At 39.3% G+C, this 15614-nt stretch overlaps 3 protein-coding genes across 15 annotated transcripts in view; 2 read left to right on the top strand and 1 right to left on the bottom strand.

Annotated features, from left to right (window-relative positions):
• The window catches only part of LOC140948802 (voltage-gated inwardly rectifying potassium channel KCNH7-like), a 47179-nt gene extending 33590 nt beyond the window's left edge, over positions 1–13589 (top strand). For all 9 annotated transcript variants that reach the window (XM_073398070.1, XM_073398074.1, XM_073398076.1 and 6 more), the window contains 6 exons: positions 4632–4900; positions 6148–6550; positions 8254–8453; positions 9163–9415; positions 10608–10813; positions 11458–13589. In XM_073398070.1, the coding sequence (XP_073254171.1) occupies positions 4632–4900; positions 6148–6550; positions 8254–8453; positions 9163–9415; positions 10608–10813; positions 11458–12078 (1952 nt within the window). In that variant the 3' untranslated portion in view covers positions 12079–13589. The remainder of the gene's footprint in view (positions 1–4631; positions 4901–6147; positions 6551–8253; positions 8454–9162; positions 9416–10607; positions 10814–11457) is intronic.
• LOC140948803 (uncharacterized) lies at positions 1385–2489 on the bottom strand. The gene has a single exon (XM_073398078.1). It carries the CDS (start codon positions 2255–2257, stop codon positions 1577–1579), a length of 681 nt encoding a protein of 226 aa, XP_073254179.1. The 5' UTR covers positions 2258–2489; the 3' UTR covers positions 1385–1576.
• Positions 13590–14770: 1181 nt separating the features above from the next.
• LOC140947643 (hemicentin-1-like) overlaps positions 14771–15614 on the top strand; it is a 30444-nt gene continuing 29600 nt past the window's right edge. For 4 of the 5 annotated variants that reach the window (XM_073396802.1, XM_073396803.1, XM_073396801.1 and 1 more), the window contains exon 1: positions 14771–14947. In XM_073396802.1, coding sequence (XP_073252903.1) covers positions 14881–14947 — 67 coding nt within the window. In that variant the 5' untranslated portion in view covers positions 14771–14880. The remainder of the gene's footprint in view (positions 14948–15614) is intronic. The other variant, XM_073396800.1, reaches the window with a different exon arrangement.

A 15614-nucleotide genomic window follows, 5' to 3' on the forward strand; every position in this document is an offset into this window, starting at 1 on the left:
TGAAAAGTGTTTTATTGTAGAAACTTAATGAGTCGTCGTTAATAACCGATATTCGTGACATCTTTTTAATCGTAGTTTTTATTAGTTTTTGATAATAACTTTGCCGAAACTTGCTTGTGAAGCACTTGTTTTTTTTCATTTTTACTTGGAAATAAGAAAAGCTTTGTCAAATTGGTTTCTGTTACAATGAAAAAGGCCCGGTCAAATATCACTTAAAGCACTTTATAGCACTATTGTTTGTATTTTAATTACAAATTTTTAACTAAGCATGTGAAAATTTTGTCGAATAGCAACTTAAAGTTTTTTGTTAACTTTCTTGGCATATCATTTAAAAAAAAAAGACTGATTTGACATTTAAAATATGAAAAAAATATTATAGCTAATAACCTTCATTTTAAGCATGTAAGCTTACAAAATATTATCATATACGTTGTGTGTTCCCTCTTTTATGCGGTGTAAATTTGCATTAGGCATTTAGAGATAAACAGTCGCCCTTAGTTATGAGCTCATTACTAAAGCATTTCCTTTGTCTCACAACAGAGTTTTTCGACCCTTACTAGCCGCTACGCATTTCACTTGAAAGTAGGAAAAGACGGTTATAAGATGCAGTCAATCTATCTTATCTAAAATCTTTATTTTATTTTGAGCTGCCTAATTACAACTGTTTTTATATAGTCAGGGCATTGCCACCTGCGCCTGGCTCGGTACCCTTTACAAAATGTTAATGAAATAATGCCACACGCAATATGGCTTAAAACTTAAAGGTTTTATCATGCCTGAAAATCGTGCCGTGTTGGGGTGATTATGGCTTCAAGAAAGGCGCTGTCAGGCCTCCGAAAAAATAGAAACCTGACTGGCATAATCCTTCTTATTAATGGGTGACCCATATCGACCAGTCGTATATTTCACAACTATTAACTGCTATGGAGGAGGAGACCTTCTTAGAAAAGCGCGGGTGACGGGGGCGGGGAGGGTAAAGATGTAGGGTGGCAGGAGTTTTTTGTTTTGTTTAGATTAGGGGCAAGGGGAAGGGATATCCAAGGAATACAGGTCCCCCCCTCCCCCTCTGTATAGGAACCGAGGCACAGATCACGTACAACAAAAGAAACTTACAAGAAAGCCAAACTATGAAGCTCCTATGAGAACTGTATTGCTTTTGTGATGACGGTACCTGCAGAAATACCCGGAAAACATCTTTGGGGGGTGGGGAGAGAATAGAGACCCTAAGCAAAGACGTTTTTTGAGCGACGCACTTCAAGCGGAAGAGTGGGTTTTGTATTCTTTGGCAGTTAGTTTTGCCCAAATTTTCAGACAATTCGTCTCTTTACGATTGAAGATGCTTGAACAATAAAATTGGGCATTTTCAGGCATAAGGGAAATGGCCTTACTTTTAATAATAATAATGATCTTTATTGAGGAAACTTTTTCATAAAAGATATGGTTTTCAAAAAGGACCTCAAAACTAGATATATATTATAAAAACAAAAAAAGCTATAAAATTGCAAAGGGATTAAAAAGATACAAAAAATGCATAAAAAATTAAAAATAAGTATAAGTAAAAATTAAACGTAAGTAGCTATATCAAAAACTTAAAAACATTACGTTTAAAACTATTTACATTCCTTGAGTCTTTGATCGTCTGACTGAGGGAGTTAAAATCGGAAACGGCATGATATTGTGTTCTTTGCTTCCCCCAATTTCTTTTGACACGTGGTAATCTAAAATTGCCTTTGTTACGTGTATTATGCCTATGAAGTACGTCTTGTCTAATCAAGTCCATATCGTGATTAATTAGGCCATTGATGCATTTGTATACGTGTACACACCTTCTTTGAAATCGCCTTTTCTCTAGAGGCAGCCACTTGAGAACGGCTAATGCCTCAGTGGAGGATGAGTACAATGGTCTATTTAAAATAACTTTAGCGGCCTTATTTTGCAAAACTTGCAAACTAGACATAAGGGTAATATTATGTTTATCGCCCCATACTAGATCAGCATATTCAAAAAGGGGCATAACAAGACTTTTATAGAAAAGTAGACGCGCCCTGAAAGGCAATAAATGCTTTATACGCTTGAGAAGCCCAAGCCTCTGATTGATTTTCCCAGTTAGGTGTTCAATATGATCAGTCCATGTGAAATCCGAAGATATATGTATACCGAGGTATTTAAAGCTGCGAACATTACTTATACTATGATCTAAAATTGAAACAGTCAAATCTACTTTGCTTTCGCGTTTCCTATTACTACCGATGAGCATGCATTTAGTTTTGTCCAAATTTAAAGTCAGTTTGTGATCATGAAGCCATTTCGCCACACCCAGTAGATCGTTATTTAACTTATCACTCAACTCCTTTGAGGATGTACCATAGCAATAAATTACAGTGTCGTCTGCATAAAGTGACGCGTTGCAGGAGTTAAGCACATTTGGCAAGTTATTTATGTAAATCACAAACAACAGAGGCCCTAGAATGCTACCCTGTGGCACCCCATGCGTGACTGGAAGTTTCTCAGATAACTCATTTCCACATGATGTGCGCTGTTGTCTACCAATTAAGTAAGAACGGAACCAATGAAGAGCTGTTTCAGAAAGGCCGATCTCGGATAGCTTGCATAACATTATTTGATGGTCTACCGTGTCAAATGCCTTGGTTAGATCGATGAACACGGCCCCGCAAAGCTTTCCTTGTTCCATGTTTAAGAGCACTTCATCAGCAAATGAGGTCAAAGCTGTTGTAGTTGAGAAACCCTTCCGGAAACCAAACTGCTTGTTGGACAATAGATTATTGGTAATCAAGTAATGATACAACTGCAAGTGTACCGCTCTCTCCAAAATCTTGCTTAGTGTAGGGAGGATTGAGATGGGGCGGTAGTTGGAAACGTTGGTCCTGTCACCTGACTTGAACAATGCCGTGATTTTCGCGCATTTCCACAATTTGGGAAATTGACTAGTGCGAATTGAAAGATTCAAAAGTTTAACAACAGATGGTGCAATTGTGTGAGCTGAGATTTTAAGAAGTCTCGCGCTAATTTTGTCAAGACCAATCGCTTTGTTTGCTTTCAATGACAAAAGCTGCTCAAGCACAAATGATTGATCCAATTCAGTCAACTCGAACTGGAAAAGCGGGTGTTTTGAAATGGAATTTAAATTCAAGACGGAAGTCTGTATTCTACTTGCTAGAATTCGGCCAATGGAAGCAAAGAAGCTATTCATTGAAGAAGCAATGGATTGGGATGTTATATGCTGAACACCATCAGAGATAATACACTGAATACTCTCTGAAGATGAGTTCCGATTGCATGCTTCGTTCACTGCTTTCCACACCTTATCTGAGTCACCCTTGGCTTCCTCGATCATGTCACAGTAATATTTAGACTTGGCAGTTCGTACTAAGCCATTAACCTTGTTCCTAAGCTTTGCATACATTGACCAAAGACGCGCCGAGTTCGATTTTCGCGCCTTTCTATGCGCCCAGTCACGTTCTTTCATAGAATCACTTATCTGACTGTTCATCCATGGAAGAGGTATTCCCTTGACACGCCTTCTTTTTACTGGTGCGTGTTGATCAGCAACCTCCGAAAACATTTTATTCCACGTAAACAAGGCATCGTCGACGTTGTCCTCGTTTTCAACAATATGCCAGGGAATATTCCTAAGATCATCATTAAATAAAATCGGATTAAAATTCTTATAGGAGCGATACTCGAGTATTCTCGGTTTAGCCTTTGTTGTAATTCCAGCTTTAATTATGCAAAATACCAGAAAATGGAAAATGGTATTTTGAGTGACGTGTGTCGCTCAATAACGCATTTGCTTTTACCGAAATAAACTAAACTACCCACGTTTTTAAAAGAAGTTTTATTCAAGGAATGCCCTGCTTAACAACATCGTACAAACCAGACATTTCGATGGTGAACCGTCTTGCTCAGTGGTTTAAAAGCGCTTACCAAGCGTGTTTTCAAAACCTGTAGATCACAAAATACTAGCCTGAGAAAACAGACAACATTTTGCGACGCCACCAACGGTTTCCCCGCGAAATGACGTCTGAGAAACGAGCGCAGAAATTCCATACTGATGGCGCGTCACTCCCCAGATCTGGGTAGTGCTTCTGATTGGTTGAAGCGTATTTCCCAGGCCTTGCGACCAATGGACCGTTGGTGGCGTCTCAAAATGTCGTCTGTTTTCTCAGGCTAAAAATACTGGCTACCATGCCTATTGCAGATAATTAATGGCATTCAGCTTGATTTTTACGCTAAAGTATTCATTTTGATGAAAATTCGTGTTATGTTTCAAGATAACTGAAACTTATTATACACAAAACCATACATAAAACATGGGGAAATTAAGTAAAAACTACGATAATATTGTACCACACACACACACAAAAAAACTATAAAATGACAACGACGAGACAACTTCGTTCCCAGGTCTTCTCCTATTCACAGAAAGACGAGGGGTCCTGGTCGAGGTTGGAGTGAAAAAAAAATCCGTTCGCCACGTAGCCTATTCCTGGCTTTCTTCGCTGCTCGCTCGCTTTGTTCACCCATCCACACTGACCGGCAGCCTGGCACAGGCTAGTAGCTACGCCATGGCATTTTAGTTTGATATATTGTCATGTTTATTATCTATGCAGATGCCGATTCAAGTCTGGGTTATTTTGAGTCAATCAAACGTCGGAATCCTGAGGCCTACCCGCTTCTCTACACAGATCTCATCATAGACTTTCTTTTTATGATCGACATTTTGATGAATTTCCGCACCACTTACGTCAAAGAGGGCGAGGTGCTGATTACGAATCCATGGAAGATCGCTGTTCATTACTTAAAGACTTATTTTGTGGTGGATTTGGTAGCCGCTATTCCCTGGGATCTGCTGGCCAGTTTCAACTCGGGGACAGAGGAGGTCAGTAGGTCAAGACCTTAACGCGATTTTTCTTATTTTTGCTTAAATTTGAGAAAAACCCTCGTATTTATGTATGTTATTTAACGGAAAGGTCAGGGCCAGGTTGCATAAAGCCTTCTTAAGATAAGAGGGCTCGTAACTTTTGTTCTGGAACAATAAGCTATTGTTTTGAAATAATAGTAACGAGTTCCCTTTATCTTAAGATGGTTTTTGCAACCCGACCCAGGCACTCACGGTACTGTCCTTACTTTCTGTTTTATAAAAGTGACCCCTTAACACAGGTTTGTTGTTGCATAAAATATGAACTAAATATGTGCGAGAGAAATCTAGAGGAGGCAGCGAGGCAGAGCGGTTAGAGCGTTGGACTACAATTCGGAAGCCAAGTCCAGCTCTGACCTCTAGCTGGATTTATTCACGGTAGCTAGTCCCGAGTTCAAATCCTCGACCACGCTTGTAAATAGCCAGCTGGTTTGCCTCTTGCCAGTTGGGATTCTTAACCCTGTTACGTTTGATTATATTTGAATTATTTGTTTCGATCATTTTCTCGTCCCCACTAGCATAAGTGCTATAACTACTGCCGAGGGTCAATAAAGGAATTAATTAACTATTAAATAATTAGATGAGGTGAAATAGGTATAAATAGTTATTTAGGTGACAAAGTGGAGATGTGGGAGCAGGTTTCCTAGCAATTCATACATTGCTTTTCAAACCGATCTATTTTAATTAAATCGACAATTTTCCTTCGCTACTTTTTTCACGTACCCTATCATATGACAGCGTGCGAGGCTTCTTAGAACACCATACGTTTTGGCTGTCAAGTAAACCGTTGGATAGTGGAAGAAGAAGAGAAGCGGGAAACGAACTAGTCGAGCATGAAACGTTGAGGTGGCGAAACTGGGCACTGTTTGTAAAGTTCTATACTTTGACTTCGTATCGTGTGCGATTATACTTCCTGTTGACTTTACCGCAGTAATAAGTTTGCCCTGGTACTAATAAAATTGGCCATGACTGGCCGGAAAGAAATAATATGCAATGGGTTATCTTACCTTTATGAAAAACGGAGCGGTGATTCGCTGTTTGGCGTCTGAACCAACTAGTATAAATGTACCTTTGTCCGTTTTCGTCGGTCTAAATTCGAATTCGGCTTACGGAAATGTACGACGTTTGTAATGGGCCCCAAGAAGCACTTAAACTGCAACACTTATCTTTCAACCGCTAATACTGCTCCATTCTCTTGATTTTGCCAGAACACAATGTTATTTAGTCTTCTGAAGACGGCTCGCTTACTAAGGCTGTTTCGTGCCGCAAGGAAACTGGATCGAAACTACGAGTACATGACGTCCCTTTTATTTTTAATGATCATGTTTTTTATGCTGGTTGCTCATTGGCTAGCTTGCATTTGGTATGCAATCGGTAAAGAAGAAGCCGCAAAGTACGACGGATTATCGTGGCTCAGTATTCTAAAATATCAAATGGACGTGCCCGTGGCTGAAGAAAACGACGACTCGTCTGCCATGATCAGTCTCCGGACGCGGTATCTGACGTCGCTATATTACGTTATGACCCTGTGCACTACTGTAGGGTTTGGAAATGTTTCGGCAAATACAGACGCCGAAAGGATTTTCTCTATTTGCTGTATGCTTATGGGAGGTTAGTCGTTGCTTCTGTCCTTTCTTTATGAATTCAGCTTCTTGAAAACTATCAATGCCAGTTCTCAACCACATCCAAAGGCCAAAGAGTCTAGCCTGAGAAGACAACCGACATTCCGCGGCGTCACCACAGGTTTTCCCTCAAAATGACGTCTGAGAAACGAATGCAGAAATTCCTTGCTGATGACGTGTCACTACCCAGGACTGTTAAAAGTGTTTGATTGGTTTAAGCAAGTTTCTATCGCGTCACGACCAATCAGAAGCACAACTCAGATATGGGTAGTGACACGTCATCACTATTGAATTTTTGCTGTCCTTCCTCAGACGTCATTTTGCGGGGAGACAAGTGGTGGGATCGCGAAAAGTCGGCTATTTTCTCAGGCTACAAAGACCCCAACCTGACAAGGTCGTCTTTTAGATGATGGTAGGGCGTGGGGGAGTGGACTATGCAGACATGATTTTAAGTATTTAGGCATCGTTCTTGACGATAGTCTTAGTTGGAAAGACCATGTTCATTATGTTACTTCTAAGGTTGGTAAAAGAGTTGGTGTCTTAGGGCGCCTTAGAAGGAATATCACTATACATCCAGCTTTCGAGATGTATAATTCATTAATTTTGCCTATTTTTGATTATTGCGATGCTGTTTGGTCCAGCTGCAATAAAGCAGATATGGAAAGCCTCGAAAATCATAGTTAAATCTAAATGTGGTACAACATCCACGGACTATCTTAAATTTCAGAGTTTAGAAGATCGCCGTAACGCTCATATTTTAGGTTTAGTGAAGAGGTGTTTAAATAATAATGTACCACAGTTTTTAAAGAACTATTTTAAGTTGAATAAGGAAGTTATTTCAAGAGAAACAAGAAGAAGCAATTTTATATTCTTACCTGCAGTAAGAACTGAGACCGCCAAGAAAAGTTTTTATTATAATGGCTCAGTTGTGTATAATAATTATTTAGTAAATAAGAATTAGTTTTAATTGTTATACTGTACTATTATTAACTTATAGTTACTTAGTTTCTTATTATTTATTTTGAACTTTTTTATTAGTCTTAATTTAGGGCTGCTATTGATAACAGATATACTTTTAAGTATTCTGAAGGGATTACCCTAGTTAAATAAAGGTTTACTACTACTACTACTACTACATCGAAAATATAGCAAGACTTTTTTTATTTTTAATCAACGTTTTCGTTTTTGTTATAAGAGGGAGTTTAAAAAAATCATAGTCTTTCACTATATATTTGGTTTTGTAATGCAGTCGATTACAGTACAAACCCGCGTTTAAGAACCCACATTTTAAGTCAGCCAAAATAGGTTCTTTTTATACGAAGGAGACGTAGTGTATTTGCTTACCAGAAAAATTAGTGATCTTGGGTTTGGCACTTGATTTACAGTCTTTTTCACAACTGTATTACGATAAGCTTCAAATAACTGATTAGAGCTTATTACGAAAGGTGCATCTCTCGTGGTACAACAATTTCTTGTTATAGAAATTTGTAATTTCAAAGTCAAATTCCTCGGTTAAAATTTTTATCATAAAATAACTGAAACGGTAACCCTCATGCAAGAACCTGCTTGATCTGCCTTGAATTAACAGGTTCTTTTACTTTTGGTTATGAACATGGCAAATTTCTGCCAGCAGGTTAAACCACTAGCTTTATACACGGGTGTTTTTACTGTATTTTGTTTCCTTTTTTTTAGCTGTGATGCACGCAGCCATATTTGGTAATGTGACAGCCATCATTCACGGTCAGTATTCCAGCAACTTCCGGTATAGGAAGGAGTCTCTTCAAATAAACGAATTCGTTCGTTATTTCAAGATTAAGAACCCGCTTGCTCGTAGGCTCAGGGATTACTCACGTCACACGTGGTCCCAAACCAAGGGAACAGATATGGCCAAGGTGAGTATCATGTGATCAGAAATACTTCCGAAGAGCGCTAACTCGTGCTCAGTAGTAGAAAGGGCAAATTTCTTTAAACGTAAGGTGTAAAGACTTTCACATAAGAAAATTACCTGACAGTTAATATTCGCACCTTAGAGCAACTAAACAACTTACAGATGAATGTCCGCCGTTTAACAATATATTATGCGGATACAAACTCTGTACAATATAATAATAAATAGAAGCAGATCATACAAAATTTGCAATTATTGGATGAGGCTGAAAATGCCTTTGTAACGGCTTCGGCGGATAACATCCTTTGATATCTGCTTAGTTCTTCCGAGATCATACGTCATAAGACAGGGGATTTGACGCAATTAGAAACGGGGAAACGTTTTAATAATAACTGAAATTTGAATTGTCTCTCTAAAGTATTTTAGCCACTCGAATAAACTGAAGGACAGCAACAACAATAACAACAAAAGCGGACCATAGCTAATCAGCTTGCAAAGTTAATACGATACCAGAAATCTAAGTAAACAATCACGCAGCTGTTGTACCTTGTGGACAACTAAAGGTTAAACTTAAAAAGACATTTTAGCGAAAACGACATTTACCTCTCCAGCCACATAATTATTCAAATTTTGTAGCGTCGATGCACTTTTTAATTCCATAAGGTGCACAAAACGCTGTCGCTGAAGAGAGACCACATTTTCGTTTCTCGCAGGTTATGGAAAAGTTCCCCGATGGTTTACAGTACGAAATCCATCTTCATATGCACCTGACTGTTTTATCTGATTCGTTTCTGTTCAACTGTTTTGACGACAGCTGTTTGAGAGCGCTAGCAAAAAAAATGCATCGGCACCATCATCTTCCTGGACACCAGATTCTACACGAAGGTGATGACATCGATTCCGTGCATCTCGTGAGAAGAGGAAAGATTGACATCATGGTGCACAACAAACAGTGTGGAACGATAAGTGAGTCTTACCTCTTAAAATTAGCCATAGCTTGCACGGTAGTGCACGGCAGCTGTGGAAACAGTACTCTGCGGGTATCCTGTGCAACGTTAGTTTCCTTTTCAAAGTGTGCAGTGTGCAAGAGCATGGAGCAATGTGGGCGGGAAGGGGAATTGGAGAAGAAGGAAAGGCATCGTGCTTTGTCGCGCTTTCGGATGAAAAGGACTGGAATCAGGTTACATTTAGAAGGCTTTTCTTGATTGTTATTGGTGGGGGTGGGGGGGGGGGGGTGGGGGAGGTTGGAATCCACTGGTATTTCCGCCGTCCTTTAACCTCAGTCATACTTTGTTTAGCCCTTCGAAGCTTCCAAACAAATTAACACCTGTTCTACCTCCCCTGCAGGGCTTCCCAAAATGTCGTACCCCTCTAAATTTCTGCTTTCCCTCTCAAGGTCATAATAGATTAAGCGCCCCCCCCCCCCCCCCCCCCCTTGAAGGCTCCATAGGCTCAAACGTCCAATAGGTATCACAGAAAGGTAGTGCTGAATTATTGTTATCTAAAGGGCGACCTGGGCAAAAAATAAAACCAATTATTATTCATTCAAAATATTTCCCCGATTCTGATTGGCTTAAAGCACACGCATAATTCACCATAACCAGTTACTGATGACCAAATTTGGAAGAATTTTGTGTTTAACGAGGAAATGACGTCAAAAATGCAGCGTTCTTGCAGGTTAATGCACCGTTAACCGAGAAGACCTGGGGACGAGGTTGAGTTGTTTTAGATGTGAAAACAAAAAATGGCGGACATTTCACTCGTTTCAAGAGTAAGAACTAGGCGAAATTATAACTAAAAACATGCCAAGAACACAACTCGAAGGGCGTGATCTGCTATTTGGAGAATATTTGCGGAGCTGAACAACCCCTAAACGTGCACTATCGAAGGTGAACTTAACATCGATGGAGGTAACTATGTTTTATCTTTGGTTTTAAACTAGGAATTATTTTGAATGAATAATAAAACAATTATTGAATTCGGCTTGCGTATCATATGAAGAATAATGGAGATCTCGGAGGGTGTTATCCACCTCGGCCTACGGCCTCGACGGATAACACCCTCCTCGATCTCCATAATTCTTCATAAGATACTCAGCTTCATTCATTAATTGTTGAATATGTCATGCTTAACCGTCTTTACCCTTTGTCTCTTCTAGGAGAAGGTGACGCATATGGGGCTAGTTTAAGGCAAATTTCATCCCGCCCAAGGGCTAAAGTTGCCTTGCGAGCATCTACTTGTGTGGACTGTCACGTGATCAAGCTTAAAGACCTTCATGATGTCTTGCTGTCATACCCTGCTGATCTGCGCACGCAGCTGCTAGAAACAATGGATGCTGCTCACCAAAATGATTTATACGATGAGGTAGTTCAATCATATTTGTCACGATTTCCCTTTCCCCTTGTTTTCGCTGCGTTTTACAATCTTACAAAGCCTATAATAGATAGTTAGGTTTTGTCCACTTGCAGACCGACGGATTAAATGCTTTTCACCAGTTGCCCTAATATGTCACACTTCTATTTATGGCGAGCCAACAACTGCTAAATTCTCCTGAAAAGGAAAAAAAAAATTGGCCGATATCCTGTGAGATAAGGGGTTTAGTCCCTGTTCCCCTTTCCCCGTTTATTGTTAGACCTTCGGGGTCATTCTTAGGGGAACGGAGATGACTTTGTCACCGTATATTGTTATCTGGAATCCAAGACTGTCTTGTTTTACCGTACATGGGGCGACTTTGATGTAGTTAGAGGAAGCATGTTTTAGGTGGAAAGAGTTGAGAAGATTAAAATGTCAAGCGACCGGTTTCGAGCTGATGTTTCTTGAAAATGTTCGTGGAAACAGTGACCTGCGTGTAGTATTCTTCCATTTTCGACGATGCAGATCTCTTTGCGGAACGCAAAAGTTATGGCGGGGGCGGTTCATGTTAAAAAAGCTGGGCTAACGATTGAGTGCTGCATTATTTAACTGTAGTCACAAAATTGGTTTTTAGAGTTCTTTTGGTTCTTTTACAGGATTTAACAAATGGGAACATCTATGAAGCAAACAAGAACGGCTCAAAACCTGGTGCGAAGCGGAAAAATACCTGTACGCACAAGAAAAACCGCTTAATTTCGGATCAGCAATACGAAATGAAACCCATGCTCGGTGTGCGAAGTAGTAAATTAATAGAAAAGGCGCCTTCTCTTGGCTCCAGAGAAAGAGTCGGGAACGGGGACCTTAAAAAATACAAGAGCATATCGTCAGTTGACAATTCAACAGAACTTGCTGGACGCTTTATCAATGTAACACAGTTAGCTGACTTAGGTGCTACTGTTAATGATGAAAATGAACAAATTATAGAACTGACAGTTGAGGAAGAGGAGAATGCTGGCGAGGGAGACCTAAGAGAAGAGGCCCCACAGCATAAACTCAGTGTTGCTAAATCGATTTGCGCCGATTGCAAAACTCAATTTCAACATGATCAGACCGAAGATTTAGAAGAACGAATGGAGAAAATGACATTAAATATGAAGAGACTAGAGAGTCGAATGGAAACTCTGATAGCTCTACTTGAAAGGAGTGGAATTCCTAACACATCTGCTGGCCAGGAAAGAGACTCATGCCAATTTAGAGAACGCACAACTTCAGTCTAACATGGAATCATGAAAATGATCTGGGGAAAGAGAGTGCATGGTAACTTGGGTCCGCAGATCCTGGCACAAACCCAACAATTCGGTCACTAAGGATCGAGGCTAAAGATGCAACACAGCACATGGAAATCCCAGGTCAAACAGTCGCGGCATGAGAGAATGTTGTGATTATTCCGGTTTTAACGGTCACGACTCACATCTGATCACGGTACCTTGCGGTGGAAAATTTTTACATGCGTTAAAGGCGATGTATGAAAAGGTGGCGCGCAAACGTAAAAGCTGAGCGAGCTGAGTCTTAATTTTTACGTTTATATTACGCGCGACCTCCCACGGACATTACCTCTATTTGATATATGTGCGTAGGAATTACGCGACAGTGAAAATACACCTTTACTTTCTAAAACAAAACAAAATTACGTACATCGACCGAAAAGTAAGGATCGGTCATTTAAACGTGGTCTAACCTAGACCGCGGTTTAAGAAATATTTGGACCTCCAGATCTCTTTAGCGGGTCAATTTAAGAACATAAATGCTTTTCTAGTCCACACTTTTTGCTTTAATGAAACTGTTCACGACAAATGGTGCTTAGAAAAAAGGACTGTGCAAACTGAAAATGACTTAGAACGCGGTTTTGTCAAACACTGGTTACACTCCGTTTAAATAACCGGCTCTAAATGTTTGCACGAGAATATTCGCCTTTAGTGGTATCTCTGAAAGCAGTTCAAGCGGAGAGGGTTTTCATAAAGAATGGGAGACGTTTTTTTTCAAATTCATTTAAATTTCCTTTAAACGTTTTTATTATAGAAGCTTGGAAATAATTATTTTGTAATTAAGCATTAAAAATTGAAAATACCGGTGACAATATCGGACAAGAATATTTCTTTCGTCGAAAGATATCACCTACAGTAGGAAGAGAGATTTTTAGCTTCATAACGTATTTATATTACACACTTTTCCGACGCCTTTTTGTATACATCTTAACTTAATTTTATATTTGAAGGTTTTTATAGTTTAAACAATAGCCTAACTAAGAGAAACCGTAAGAGAAGCCTTGGAAGTTTACGTGAATTCTATACACTTCTGACGGCTCGAAGTGTAAAAAAACTATCCTTGCTGATTCAAACAGTCTGCCTAGATACTAAATATTTTGGGAGAACTGTACATCGTGTAAATAACAGAATAAGAAGATATTAAATGTTTCTTGGAATACTTAGTAACTACTGTTAAAAGGACATCCGAATTTCTACCAAAAATTAATGTTAGTTTTTTAGATATATTTGAAAAAATATATTTGAATATAAATACATTTATATTTGAATATATGTCATAGTTTAAATATATTTGAAGCTGTTTATAATGGAACCTTTGGTAGATTCTTTAAAAATGCAACTCTACTTCTCATGCGATTGTTATAGTTTTAGAAAACTTGTGGACCTTTGGCTATTTATTACCACTTAGGATTTTTTATGTGATTTACCGGAGAAGTATCTGCAATAAAAATTGTGTTGAATGATGTTTTTCTGTTTAGGCACATTTTCCTAGTAATTTAATTTAATACGCCACTTCCACATTTCCCATAATGCACCTTATTTGCCTCCCCAAAAATTGACCACTCCAGAAATACCATAACATACCATAATGCTCTTTGTTTGTCACCCCAAAATTTTGCATAAGCATTGTCTTCAGTTTCTCTTGGGAGTTAAAATGACCCCAAGAGAAACTGAAAACAATGCTTATGCAAAATCTTGGGATGGCAGAGTATTATGGTATGTTATGGTATTTTCTGAGGGGTCAATTTTGCATGAGCATTGTTTTCAAGTTCTCTTGGGACGGCTGTAATACCCAGGAGAAATGAAAAACAGAGGTTATGCAAAATTTTGGGGGGTAAATAAGGTACATTATGGGAAATGTGGAGGTGGCGAATACTTAATTATTCTCTCCCCTTATGGGGCTTTTGGGGGATAATGAAACAAAAACTTCAAATAGAACATAACCACGGTTAAGAATTCAAACTTGTAGGAGGCGAACCAGTACCAGTTGGGCTACTTTACAACGTGGCCGAGGATCTGAACTCGGGACTACCGTGAACAAATCCAGCTACCGGTTAGGGTGATACTTGGACTTGGGGCTTCCAGATTACAAGTCCAGTGCTCTAACCACTCGGCCAAGCTGCCTCCGTGGCCGAGTGGTTTCAGTTTTCCGAACCCCAGTTGCAACGCGTTTTAATCTTCGTCAATGGTAATTTTTTGTTCTTTAATTACCTGAAAAATAACACATAAATAGACACTTTGCCTAAGCTCACCGTCCAGCTGTCGGAAGTCGGAAGTCAGAAGTCGGAAGTCGTAAGGAACGTAAGGAGTGGTAAAAAGTCAGAAGTCAGAAAATATGCCCGCTTTCGAGTAGCGGAAAACCAGCTTATTTTGAGCTGGAAACCAATTAAGAAGACCCTCCTCGGCTTTTGTAGCAAACAGGGTGTTTTTATGGACCCGTTAGCTTTAAAAATGACTTTTTCTTCATGCAACAATAACAACAACAACAAAAAAAACAGAGCGCACCTCTACCCAACTTCACGTTAAGTACCCCCTCACCCCCGGGTTGTTTGGATCGGGAGGATATGCCTGTCTAATTTCAAGTTTCCAATAACATTACGTCACAACATCTGATATCTGTCTGTGTGCGACAGATCATATAACCTCTTCATAAGTGTAATCTACAAGACCCAAGAAAAGATTGAACTGCGCTTTTCGCCTGGCACGCTATTTTAACCGAAAACGAGTTAGTTTGGCCTTCTTTTTCAAATCAAAATGGCTCGTTTGTTGGATTTTGTGCTGGTCTTGACGATTTCTATGGTCTATATATCCATTGCTGAAGGTGAGTTGTAGAATTTTTCTTGTATTACTTCAAGATAAAGGGAGCTATTTTATTTTATTAAGACGATCAAGCGCTTTTGTACTGTTGTTTCAACATGGTTTCTAAAACTAGCAAAATGGAATTTTTCTTCCTTTTGTGGCTAAGCCTTACAGGGCGATAGAAAACTCGTTCGTTTTCAAAACGAAATATCAAGGCAGCTTCTTTCAAATGGCAAAATGGGCATACGATTTTTACTCGTCATGCGTTACAAATTGTCATCGCAGCGCTTTTGTGTGACAATGTGTAAACAATTTAGTTGTTTGCTGTTGAGTGCAGAGATTTTGAGAAAAAAAAATGTTTCCTGCGTTTAGAAATAACTACAGCATATACAGCTCGGTGAACTAGACAGTGAAAAAATTACGAGCATGTAATACACGTAGAAGAACGAAATATATGTAGCAGCTCTTGCATAGCATGCGTAGGGTGTGATAAATACTCGTATTTCCTGATCGCATCTTTGTTCCAAGGATACTTTGGAATAGTCGTAATTAATCCGTTTATTTTTAAGAAAAGCGTTTAAGTCAGATTTGCTAAGCTCTACTATAATTACACTAGCCTCTTTTACGTGTTCCGTATGCGTATGGTACTCAAAAGCTCTAAGATCACTCCTCTTCAGATGGGTGGCTAC

Source organism: Porites lutea, chromosome 9, assembly GCF_958299795.1.
Source record: "Porites lutea chromosome 9, jaPorLute2.1, whole genome shotgun sequence".
Lineage (NCBI taxonomy): Eukaryota > Metazoa > Cnidaria > Anthozoa > Scleractinia > Poritidae > Porites > Porites lutea.

What these genes read in the sequence shown, in the direction of transcription:
- LOC140948803 (XM_073398078.1), bottom strand. Translation starts at nt 2,257, where the DNA reads ATGCTCATCGGTAGTAATAGGAAACGCGAAAGCAAAGTAGATTTGACT.